Source organism: Dinoponera quadriceps, unplaced genomic scaffold, assembly GCF_001313825.1.
Source record: "Dinoponera quadriceps isolate SergipeBrazil2010 unplaced genomic scaffold, ASM131382v1 scaffold555, whole genome shotgun sequence".
Taxonomy (NCBI): Eukaryota; Metazoa; Arthropoda; class Insecta; order Hymenoptera; family Formicidae; genus Dinoponera; species Dinoponera quadriceps.
In genome coordinates this window covers 12,072-25,133 of record NW_014554717.1, presented here as the reverse complement: position 1 = coordinate 25,133, position 13,062 = coordinate 12,072, and the positions used below count along the sequence as shown (strand labels likewise).

General features: G+C 39.4%; 1 protein-coding gene across 7 annotated transcripts in view; it reads left to right on the top strand.

Moving 5' to 3' along the window:
• LOC106741138 (ATP-binding cassette sub-family G member 1-like) overlaps positions 1–13,062 on the top strand; it is a 35,657-nt gene that overhangs the window by 10,566 nt on the left and 12,029 nt on the right. For 3 of the 7 annotated variants that reach the window (XM_014612839.1, XM_014612837.1, XM_014612838.1), the window contains one exon: positions 3,749–3,879. The exons of 1 other annotated variant lie outside the window; for it this stretch is intronic. In XM_014612839.1, the coding sequence (XP_014468325.1) occupies positions 3,749–3,879 (131 nt within the window). Of the gene's footprint in view, positions 1–1,779; positions 2,245–3,175; positions 3,880–13,062 lie in introns of those variants that run through there. 3 more of the 7 variants (XM_014612836.1, XM_014612835.1, XM_014612834.1) reach the window with 3 other exon arrangements.

Below are 13,062 nucleotides of genomic sequence, written 5' to 3'. Positions count from 1 at the left end.
TTTTTCGTTAATCACGAGTACGAGTTTGCAAGTACGAAGCAATTCATACGCTTACTCGTAAATTTATCCGACACGGAGTATATTATTTTAATCGTCAATGATGTCTTATCGAAGCCGCAAAGGAGAATTGTTAATTCCGATGAGTTGCGTTTCTGTCACGTCATGTGATCACGTTATTCAGTCTATTTATAAGGTCATTGTTTTTACGATTCCCCAGGTTTAAATGGATCTTGCTCGAGTCTTAAAAAATATTCTATGAGGAAAGCTGCTCTATTTCTTATACTGTCGTTATAATGTATGTATGTAAGTCATGCGAGTCATTATTTGCGTAAGGACAATTTTAATCCTCAGAATAACGTTCGCGATATCTTGACGCTTCATCATAGGTCTCTCAGGCCTACATTACGAGAAAAATGGTAAAAATCGTGGCTTTTTGTATTTTTTGGTCTTTTGTGAATTATTAAGTTTATTAACGGTGATCATATGGATCATACGGAATATTTCTAAATATTAAAATCATAATATAGAAACATTATTGTTAATGTTTGGATCAAATATTGTCAACAATAACATTGTATGTAACATTAAAAATTACATATTTGAAGAAACATTACATACTATAAAATATCATTATAATAACGTTATGTTAGTAATTTTTTGCGTACTGAATATTTTCTTTTTATAGAAACTTATTATTGCTAAGCTAATGATTAATTATTTATTTTGAATATTTAAAATACTGTTGTTAATAATTCGTAATGATTAAATTATAGAACTCGCAGTGATCCTAAATATTTCAGTACTGGGGGTTGCAGTGATTAAATATTACCTTATCATTAATATGAATAAATATTAATGCTTAATGGTAATAATGAAATATATCTTTGCAGAAATTTACTACTGAGAATTACTGAATTTACAGTGATAAAATATTGAGATAACAGTGGAAATATAATAGATAATGAACACACATCAAGCAAGTATTCCAGTAGCAAAAGACTCAGATTGTCGAACTGCTAACTAGAAGATCCAGATTCAATACTGCTCTGAATCTATATTTTTTTTCGTTTCTCCCTTTTTCTTATTATTTTTATTTTATTATTAATATTATTAATATTAATTAAAAAACACTTACAATCTTTTTATGTATATAATTTGAAATATATTAACCAATGATTAAATATTGGCCAAATAATTACCGAAATACCGTCAGTACTCAATCACTATAAATTCCTTAGTAATTTTCAATATTAAATTTCTATAATGGTCGGTCATAATTACATAAACTTTTATAATTTTAACCATATAAATAATAGTGACAACATGTATATTATATGGATATTAATGTTGTGTTAATTTTTAACGTAATACTATTATGTTACTTTTCAATTTTCGTTTTGTATGAAATCAATACAAAAATGTCTACACAAATGGACTGTTTGGGACATGTGAAATATGTTAAACATGTGCATGTACAAGCGTACACGTATTCAAGAACAAGCTAGATAATCCTGCCCCCCTCCCTCCCCCCAAAACCCCGCCATCTCCGGAGAATCTCGCTAAAGTTATCGTCGGCAGTCATCTACGTGTGCGCTACTACGAGGACCTTGATCTATCGGTACCTTTGTACTCATTAACCGTTTCTCTTCATTGCGCGACGACGCAAAGGAAAGGGTGACGAGTGCATAAAGGGGGGAGGGGAGGGGGGAGACGAAAAAGGGACGGCGACGGTCAATGGCGATGGCCGCCGTGCAGGCGCGCGGCCTTTAATTCAGTTGGTCCCGAGCTGTCGAACGGAGTGCATTGCGGAAGGAGGTTGTCGTTAGACAGCTCCTCTTCACGCTTCCCCACCTAATTCTATCGCGAGCTTTGTTATCAGGTCTGAAGTACACCGGCGCATTTAGAAACCGTGACGCGACGTCCGCGCTTGGGAGTGTGCCGCGACACGCGCAGCCGTGCGGATCACGTCATCGCATTGTTACATCGTCGCGTATCCCTCGTTTTCTCTCCGTACTTCTCTCGTACGCACAGATCTCGCGCTCCCCGAACGAAGAGCTCGAGATATGCTTCGTTGCACCGCGAAATTAACTACTCCGGTGCTCGGATAAGTTCTCCTCGTCGGCGGAAAGGAAGCCCTAAACACAGGAAAGCAACGTCGTGCGCGCTACGCGGACGATATGAAAAGCAGTTGACCGAAATTATCCTTTCCTCTGGTCTCCGCTTCTTTTTTTCCAGTGTAGAGAGGTATTTGGGGGGAAAAATTGTTTTAACGCACTTCGTGTATGTGAGAACATCGAACGGTTACATTGTGCGAAAAGAGAGAGAGAAAAGGGCGAAATGACTATTAAAAATATCTATTTGACTGATAAATAATTAATAGAGGAAACGTCGCGCGACACAGAGATGAAAAAGTCTACGTAGAAGTTTCGTGTTTCACTCGGGCGCGGGTGAACAATCGAATCGGAAATTAGCGTCTTAAGTGCTGATAACATTGAGGAACGAAAAGCCATACTCACGAATTATTTTTCACCAAGCTTTAATCGCGAATTGCGGTCTGCGTTCTTGATGCACGTTTTCTTTCTTGCGCGTACTTTTATATCTCAGAGTGCAGAGATGCAAGAATCGTACGGAGATCTTCGCGATGTAAATCTTCCCGCACATATTCGATGTTCTTTAACATACGCTGACGTGTGTATACAATTAAGCTTAACGTTTTCTAACGTTATCAGTTTTACATGATTTTCTAATAATTCGCTGTATCGATCGAACAATTAAAAGTTTTCTCATTACTTAAAACGTATTTTGCAGCTTCTGCAGTTATATTGCGGTAGACAAATTGACGCCGCTGCAGTCGCCTTTATGGCTCATAATCGACAAAATAATATTTGCGCATATTGTATAAATGTAACAATCTCCATATTCCAGTTTTCATTCGCTATCATATACATGTCTGTTTGTGTTTTCATCCGCTATGCTCGACTCGAGTAAAAATAAGACAATCGAGCCAAGGATACGCTCAGAGATTAAAAGATTAAAAGACTTATCGAGACAACACGGGAAAAAAATTAATTTTGCTAGAACAGTAAATGTTTGTCAATATGGTGACAGCAAAAAAAAAATTGTTTAGACAGCAAGAAAATTTATTTGGACCGCAGAAAGCTTTGTTAAGAGTATTAAACTGCTATTTGCTGGATATATGAATAGCAAATTAATTTGGTTACGTTAACTAAATTTTATTGCTGGAGCAACGACATTTTGTTACAAATAGCAAAATTATTTTTTCCGTGTGACAAATCATTTTGCTGTCACAATATTAATAAACTGTTTCAGCAAAGTTTGTTTTCTTCGTGAATCTGTCTTCGTTTGATCGATAATTAATATGTTCACCGTCAAATCAAACCGCTGAGAATAATTTCCTCGTGAAGAAACCTTGTCTTTCTTCCCTAAGCCAAATCGGACATATGTCAAAGGAAACACAACAAGCTGGCGTGAAAAGCTAGGTGCATTGCATTAAGCGAGCGCGAATGACATTGCAGGCGTTATAAAATATCATTGGACAGACATTCTCATACGCGTTCGTCGATCACGTTGGTCATCGAAACGACACGAGTCGAGGCCCGAAATTAGTACAGTGGTAGGATTCGAATAAAAACGGTGATCGAACGGTGAAAGAAAGAAAGAAAATGAAACTCGAGGGAAATTGCTCGACGGACGACGACGGCACCAATGGGATTTTATTGCAACCCAGAAAAAGCTCGACGGTGCGCCTGCAGATCGTCCCGGCGCAGCCCAAAACGATCACGCACCTGCCAAAGAGGCCACCGGTCGACTTGGCGTTCAGTGACCTCACATACAAGGTGCGAGAAGGCCGCAGAAACAGTAAGTATCATTCTATCAGATGTAAATATTAAATCCCCCGGTCATACGTTCAATTGTCCAATGGACATCGTGCTCGTCCTTCATTTTGTGCGCGACTAAATAAATGCACACTAACGTTCTCGATTCTTGCCTATCACAGATACATGTCTACGCGGCAGATACATGCTTGTACGGTGTGACTTATTAACTAATAATACGCAGAGAAAGGCATCAAATGACCTTGTTGTATCATTTCCGCCGAGATCCGTGAGCGTTAGAATGTAAAGCTTACTTCATAAAAGTTACATAACTTTTTTTTTAATAAGCGGCATGCATTCGCGTTGTATTTTTCCTTATAATATCGCTGTTATTTTATAATATATGCCGTCGTGCAATTTTTATAGAACGTTGATTTTCGAAGAACCGAGATAGTTATTCGTTTTGCTGATATTATCTTTGATACTAATTAATTAAACATACGACCGCAGATACATTATATTCTAATCTTAGCTGTTTGCCACTCCGAATGGATTTTTCAGTGGATATCGCTCGATCGTGCAAAAATCTTAATTGAAAATGTAATCCAGTCCTGCAGTCACAGCGAAAATTATCTGGATATGAAAAATTAACTAAGATGAATAAATGACTAGCAAATATTTCCATGTTACATATGTTCCAATGTTATGTTGCAACGTTCCACCTAATCAACATAGGTGATAGAAATAGAACGTTTATCTGAACTATTTGTCTAATTTAGCAGCATCAAAGTCTCTCTGTCGATCCCACTCAGATTAAGGCCGATCATACTTCTTATCAAAGATCAATAACAGGATTTAAATTTTTTTGCACATATTGCTAGAATACTGCTGCTATAAATTATATGTGCCATAAACAATTTTTTAGCAGATACAAAACATAATGATGCAAAACATTTCCCTGAGTATATGGCATGTACGACATGTTGACATAATTCAGGTTCTTAGTGGTCGATCAAGTCTTCTGATGTAAGTTGGAATTATAAGATTTCAATATAACGTCTTCGATATTTGTGCACATGATATAAAGAAAAACAATTAATGATCAGGTTTTGCACGATGTCGATAAAATGTCCATGAAACATGGTACATTGTAGTAGTAATTGACAAAGCGTTCTATAAAAAATGTGTTTGGAAAAACGGCAGATTGCGTCGTAAATCACGTAAATATACGAACGTTTCGTCATTGAATTGCATTTTCTCTCAATCAATTACGCTGCTCACATCTAGCAAAGTTATGGTTCGAATAAGTACGGTAAATGTGAAACTAGACGCGCTTGTGCTTTTGCGTAACCTTTGTTCCATGCAAATGAGGAAATTGTCGAGTTTCGTGTATTTTCCGAATAGAGAATATAACCTCTCTCAGGAAAATACAGTCGAAATATTCGAACATGCCAGTGCCAATATTTTGCAATTGACTTTTTGTCGCGACATTTCACATTGAATCGTTTGTTAGTCGGTTGCTCGAAAAAAAAAACAACTGGAAAAGCAAGAAGTCATACTCGCTTGGTTCGTTTGCTATACAATTATCATATTTAAGATAAAATTTCAAGAAATGATATTCATTACCGGTAATTATCATTCGCGCGCTCAAAAGACGTAATTGTCATGCACTGATGGACGTAATAGCGTGGATGAAATGTTAAAAGATCAAGTATAATCGCTCGCTACTGAATAGCCACGATAAAAAATGCAAATACACATGACTCTTGTCGCAGTATTCGACGAATACTGCTAATTTGCGCGCAGCTATCGCGGTATCTTCCTTCCGATCGAACTCGTGATTTCACGCATTTATTTATGGGACGTGCAATAAGAAGAATCGATACGACTATTCTTATGATTATACAGGGTGCGGCGAAAGGTATGCCCTCATTTTGGAGAGCAATCAATAAAATACTATTAAATGTAGAGGATTGGAAATTTTTTTATTACCTTTGGTACTTCAAACAGTTTTTTTACATTAACGTTTAAAAACGATATCTGCAAGATGGCGGCCTCCAGTAGCAATGCACTGATGTAGCCGATTTTGGAAGCTTCGGTCTGCGTTTTGGCACATCTGAATCGGAATGGCGTTCACCTCTTCGATGATTCTCCTTTTCAGTTCTTGTAGGGTATGGGGACGATGCTTGAAGACTTTTTCTTTCAGATACCCCCACAAGAAAAAGTCACAAATGCTCAAATCGGGCGATCTTGCTGGCCACCCCAAATCACCCCTCAGATTGACACGGTTTACAAAATCATCGTGTTTCAGTTCTTGCACAAGCATGATCTTGTACGGGTGGAAAAACAATTCTTCGTGCAAAATTCTCCGGACAGAACGATCCGACAAACCCAGTGCAACTGCATGCCTCCGAGCAGAGCGCCTAGGCGAACGTTCCACTGATACCCTCACTAACTGCACGTTCTCTGGTGTTGTTGCAGTTCTGGGTCTTCCAACTGCATGAGTTCTTACTGTGGATCCGGTTTCTTCCAATGAAGAAACCCAACGTTTGATTGTTTTTCCATCAGGTACGGAAACATGGCGCGGAATATGGAATCACAAGCGCATTGCTCTCTGCGTCGCAATGACTGAACAGCCATTTTCCAAAAAAGAGCGCACAGCGAATCCACGATGTTCTCCAGTCCAAATCATGATGTTAACTGAAAACGGTTGAGAACAATCTTCCTAATGAGACCCTGCCCAACAACCTACTCACGCCATCTGGTGAGCAACGGATTTTTCAAACTCGGGCAAACCTTTCGCCGCACCCTGTATATGGCCCGGTCGGCCATCGACTCATTCATTTCTCCTTGATCTTGAGTCGTTCCTCCACATGCCCTTCTTTCGCGACGATCTAATTGGTTTTATAGGCAAATTAACGGTGTATCCTCCCTCTCTCTTTTCTCCTTCTCCTTCCGAATCGCGAGGGTGCAGAGACGCACGGCCGGTTCATCTGCGGCGATTTCCACATGACTTTCGACCGTGTGACTGACCGGTCGAAAGTATTATCAGATACTATCGGTTGCCCTCTTCAGTTATTTTCCATAGCCTTCGTATTGAAAACCTTCCACAGAGTGCGTTTGAAAAACTAGCTTTCAACGGACGGCTGTTCGGTGCACGCGATAAATCGGAATGATGCAAACTGGTTTCTGACGTGACATTGACCACACTGAGTGAAAGTGCATTGCTCGCGTGCCAGTTGCGTGAAAGAAATGCGTATCTCCGCGCGGTGGGATGCTGCGGCGTTGCGGAACGACGCATAAACGCCGCGCGCCGTGAGACGATCTCGCGTACGTCACGAGAATACTTCTGGCTCAGACTTTTATCGCAATACAACATGGATGGGACACTCGAGATAACGCAATCCTGCGCTGCTGGAACGCGCGTGACACGAAACAGACGTTTCTGACGTTCCTTATCCTGCGCAAAATCAAAGTGACAATATTTAAGCAACGACGAGAGGACATTTTAAACTCAATAACGACGTTTCACTACTTTCTATACTCTTGAATCATCACTTGCATTCCTCGTTGATCGCTCTTCGATCGTCGATAATTGTTCCTTATGGATCGAGAAATTGGTTTGTTCGAATTATCTTCGTATAAGCCTGAATATTATTTTGTATTTCTCATCATCTGTGCACGGAGAGAAATAATTTTGCTGTTGCAGCGAAACCAACAGTTGCTACTGCACATTCGGTTGCGACGGCAATCAAATTTGTTGGCATAGCTAAATTAGTAAACTGTATTCGTAATTGGAGCAGAAATAATTTTGTTGCTGGAATAGAAAATATTCTGTTGAGTAAATTTGTCCTTTGTCTCAGAACAAAATAGTGTTTCTCTACGTTCGCTAATTTATTCTTGCAGCTGAATGATTTGTAGATTCAGCAAAATAATCCAGCGAATAGCGATTAGTATTCCTAGCAAATCTTAGCAAAAAAATTTTACTTTCCACGTCATAATAACTGACATGATCTTTTTGCAACATAAAATTTTTGCTCTGCCATTATTTCTTTTTGTATATAATCATCCATGCAATCGTTTCTTAGCACGGCATTCTCAATTGGTTGTTTCCAAATTTTAAAAATCGTGGATAATAAATAAGGCGCGAACATTCAATTTTCCAAAGAGTTCCTTCTGGTAAGCCTTTTCGTTCGGGTGCTAAAATGGACTGGTTATCTTAGCGATAGAACGGAAAAGAGTCCTAATCACAACAATTTATCTGACTAAAAATAGCGACTTGGCTGAAATTAAAGCTTGAGCCTAAGCCTAAGTCGAATTAGCAGTCGGGAAACTGCCGAATAAGTGTTTACAGTTCGCGAATGAGTCACTACACCTCTTACGCACAAGCGTGAACATTCAGAAAACTTTCTAACCGAGTGCTACCGTGAATAATTCAGCCGTGGAATAACAATGCCACCTGTTGTACCTGATATCAACGCACCACTGTACACCTGGTCGATAATTTAATAATAACACCAGGAAGTCGTGGCAAACTCGCGCGACGTACTCGCGTATTTCCGGGATCGATTTCCCGTTGTAATTCCGTCCGCATCGGTCAGACCATTTGCTATGTACGACATTTCTCTGTACACCTTAACCGGCGAAATCACACGCTCTATAGCCGCGTCGCGGCTATTTCACGGTTATATTTATAAGCTATTCACATACATGACGCATTCTCGACGCATTCGTTCCATTTTTATAGTCAGCATAAAAATACCTTTGTTGTAAAATCACATTCGTTTTTTTTTCGCAGAACTTGATTGAAATAACGATTGATCGATATGATACGGACCGCATCAACTATTGCCCGTTTCTCGGAACTATTAACATTTTATTGCGACGGAATATCAATCACATATAACACTACCAGACCACACCGCATTTTCGCCACTCTATATTTCTCTTGATTTTTCGCGTCGGCGATTCCAATTGCTGCGGTCTGATTCGAGAGCGATACGAAAGGTGTGTGTGCATTCTCTCGTTTTTGTCGAAGAATTCCGCAGCAGCGAAAACGGTTGATTCGGCATGTAGCTGTGCGTTACAGCGAGTGAGATTAGCGGGTGCAATTTTTCAAGAAGATCAATTACGGTGTAATACCCTACGACGACGTTTGCAAGCTACGTTGATTACACGAATGTGCACACCTGGGCCCATCATGGTGAAATGCATAGATCTGGATTAACGTGGCGTTCTGATTGGTCTACGATACACATCGAATGTACGATAGCCGTAACGTTCTCTTCGGAAAATCATTGTTTTCTCACCGAGAGAAAAGTATTCAGCAGGAATGTTACAGTTTTTCTTGGAAAACGGACTCTGCGTTTCACTCGGGCAAAATCCGCGCTACTCGACTTTAATCATCGCAAGATCGAGCGGTAAACATCATCGGAGAGCCTTTGTTCTTTCTTATCGTGACTCACAAATACACAATGAATCGTTCTACTTGCAACAGCTATACCCAAGATAAAGCCCCGTTTCACCAGCCCGCGGATCGCCGTTCTACTTACTCCGCGCCTCGAGAGTCATTGATTCGCGTAGTTTCGCGCCGGCCAGTGGAACGGATAGATGAGGGCAATACACGGACAATTGTGCGTGTACGTTGAGAATAACATCCTCGTATCCGTTAAACGCACTTCGCAATCTTCGCGAGAAATTCCCCTGAATATTTCACGAAGTAGATCGTAGCGGTACCTTGGATGCTGAAGTCGAAATACCTTCGATGACGTATCTCCGATATCGTATTATATCGTATCGTATCACATCGCATTATATCTGATCTGAAGCGAAGTTAGAAAGACGACGCCGGTGATAATGGCAGTGCAAGCGTACACTCTACGTGTAGCTTGTAGCCTCGTAATTTTCACAGGACATAGCGCCATTATGTTCTCCCAGTAATGCCACCTTGCACGCACTTCTGTAATAAACTCGTCTGTTTCTGTCAAAGATGGACAGTAATTAGATGCAGAGTGCGCGCCGGCGGTCGTATTTTTATTTTCTCCTATTTTACGCATTCAGAATGACAGTTGTCGCTGTGACAATAGCCAGATCGCGCCTCTGCGAGCAGGATATTCGCATAATAATTCGATAAACAATTTAACATGTGTCATATATGCGGAATGACGTGAATAATAGAGTCGAGAAAATAAAGAGAATCATACGTTTTGTTGCGATTTATTTTTGCAATTTTGACGAGCGAAATATGACATTTAATAATGTAATATTCACTGCAAGAAGCCTATACAGTTTTGTTTCTTTTTTCGAAACTCAAATATCTAGGTACAATAAGTGAATATCGTTTCGTTCAGATAAAGATACTGATTAATGTTTCGATCTTCTCATGAATCTTATCATATCCGTCTAGATATGCACTCGTATACACATGGAAAGATGTCACGACAATTGTGATTACTTCCGATTGTCTTCTTATCACAAATATGATACTGATTCTAGTTATCCTTGTTAAGAAAGTCAAAGGTCGGCTTTAGCTGTTGATCAATTTTGTTAATTTATCTATAAAAATAACGCGATAGAAGAAAAAGAAGTAATACGTAATCATGTGTTTTTGATAAGCGAACGATTCGTCGGATAAGCTTATTCGATGCATCAATACTTGACAGGCAGATTTTTTTCAGAAGGACGCACTGATGAATCGCTGATTAATCGATACCGGGTTAGATAGGTGAACGTAAACTTATTACACTTCAAACTCTTCACGTTTTAACTCGCATTTTTTGACTTTGTGTTCCGTCAAAGGAATGTAATGATCATCGATCGATGTTTCGCAACGGATTAAAGAACGAAGTGCATTATCTAGTTGGGATAACAGGTATAACGGTCTACATCGTCCGCGTGATCAAACAAAACATGACGAAACAAGTGCTACTAATGGAATGCTTCGTCAGACGGTAATTTTGTATTCGGTTATTAGTGTTATTCGGTTATTAGTGTTATTAGTATTTCTTATTACCTGATGCGCCCAATTTTTTGTTCATGGAAACTTTTATGTTAATCCGTCGTCGTGATATCTATTCAAAGAAGTGCTGCACGATGAATCGAACCTCAGACGCCGCTCTTATCGTGTATCCTGGCTCTCGAGTGTTGTTCTTATCGCAATCATTGAGGGAAATGTTTATCAATAACGCATATATAGCGACGAACTAAGGGCATAATGTCGAAAAATTCTTCTCTGAATGTATACATACGACTCTAACACTGAAAAATGAGTTTGGCTGGATCACCCTGACAATGGACAACCAAATGCATTGTGGTCGAAGAAATCGGGATTTCTGATTATAAGAACCAAATTCGGTTCACGAAAAGTAAAAATTTTGATACCTCCTACTAAAACACGTTTGGTTATTCATTATCAGGTAAATCCAATCTAATTTATTTTTTAGTAAAGATTCATGCGTTTTTATCTTCGACGTTTTTCAGTCGAATCTGAAAAAAAGATCGCTCTTGAAAAAGGAACAACGTTCATTCGCTCTTCAAACGCGAAATTGAAGATGCGTTATTAAAAAATTGAAAAAAATCTTGCTTCCAGCACCTTGGAGTAAAACTTCCACGGAAGGAAAACTCTTTGTACAATAATCGCAATTTTCCCGGGAGATATTCCGCAGAGGTGTCCATGAGTAGGAACAGATGGCCGAGATTTCTCCGAGTTATCGTGGATCTTGTGTCGAAATGATCGAGATTGCAAGAAGCGATTCAAGTACAGATTGCCGTCTGACATTATATTCGGCTGGCATTCGCGAGATTGTGTTACGGCCGCTTCAGTGACACGAGACATTATTGTGCGGGCATTCGGACGGTTGCAAAATAAAATGAAGAAAGCCCGACGGGGCCTCCTGAAGATAGACTGACGTAAGATTTTGAGACCTGTCTTCATTCGTCTTTACGTGCCTTACTGCTCTCTGTCTCTCGTTCTCTCCTTACTTCTCGCTCCTACTTCTTTATTTACACGTATACGTGAGCGCATGCAAATAAAGGTGCACCTGCGTGCACACACACACACACACACACTCCTCCTCGTACATTTAGCGCAAGCAATCGGAGTAATCTAAACGCTATGCAAAAAGTTATCCTGTGTGCCGTAGCAAGCGAGCGTTTTTTGCAAGTTGTGCGGTTTTCGCAATTTCGGCGCGCAGACTCTTCTATGCTCGAAATTAACAAACTTGCTTCGCTTCTTTCTCTCCTCTCCGTGTAAACGCAGGATCCGATTTAATGCGTCATTTGCGCACAGTCTATAATACCACGTTCCACGTATGTGACTAATCGGTCATGTGCGATGGTGAAGTTAATGACACGTAAATGTTATTATAGATAAAATATAGGTTTTTATATGTTTCGTAAGTACTTTGTGTCTTCCGACTGTGATAAAGGTGTGAAATGATTATTTAAAATTATATAGCAGAAACAAGCTATATCGTCGAGTTCAAAACAATATTCGTCTAAACAATAAAATGTACTAATTGGTCTAATTTCAATTTTTAGTTCGATGTGATAGAATTTGACTTGGTGCAATTGAGTCGAACTGGTAGAATGATCGATACGTTATAAAATTGGTCTGCAATGACTGTTCACTTTTATATCTTTTTACAATATAATCATTTTAGAAAATGTCACCTATAATATAGAATATATTGAGAATAACAATTAAAACAATGGTATGTTAGAAACTATATTAGAGAGAAACCACGATTGTGATCTACATTGTCTTATACCATTCGACCTTCGTCGAGTGCGATAAACGAACTTCTAGTTTTTGCTTTTCGAGATTACGACGCAGCTATATGCCCGAGAAGTAGCCACGTATTTTCCTTCAGATTTGAACGGGCACGTAAGACATTGATTTTTAATTACACCGATCGTATCATATAGCTCTTTGCCATTGACAAAGCGACCGTCGGGCAGCGTGCACAGGTCATTGCTTTCTCTCTGTTCGCTTTTCGACAAACAAAGACCGGGTCAACAGTACGCGCACTTTGTAAACGTTCCTTTTTCTTTAAACAAACCGCTCGTTCTCTCGCGAGCGATAACGATACTTGCAGCACACACATATACACGTACACGCGATCACATTCAGAAGTGCTAAGTGCAGTCATTCCACGTGGTAACAAGTCATCGCGTATGTGGTTCAAACTTACTTATTAGCATTATTTATAAATCGTTAATGAAAATA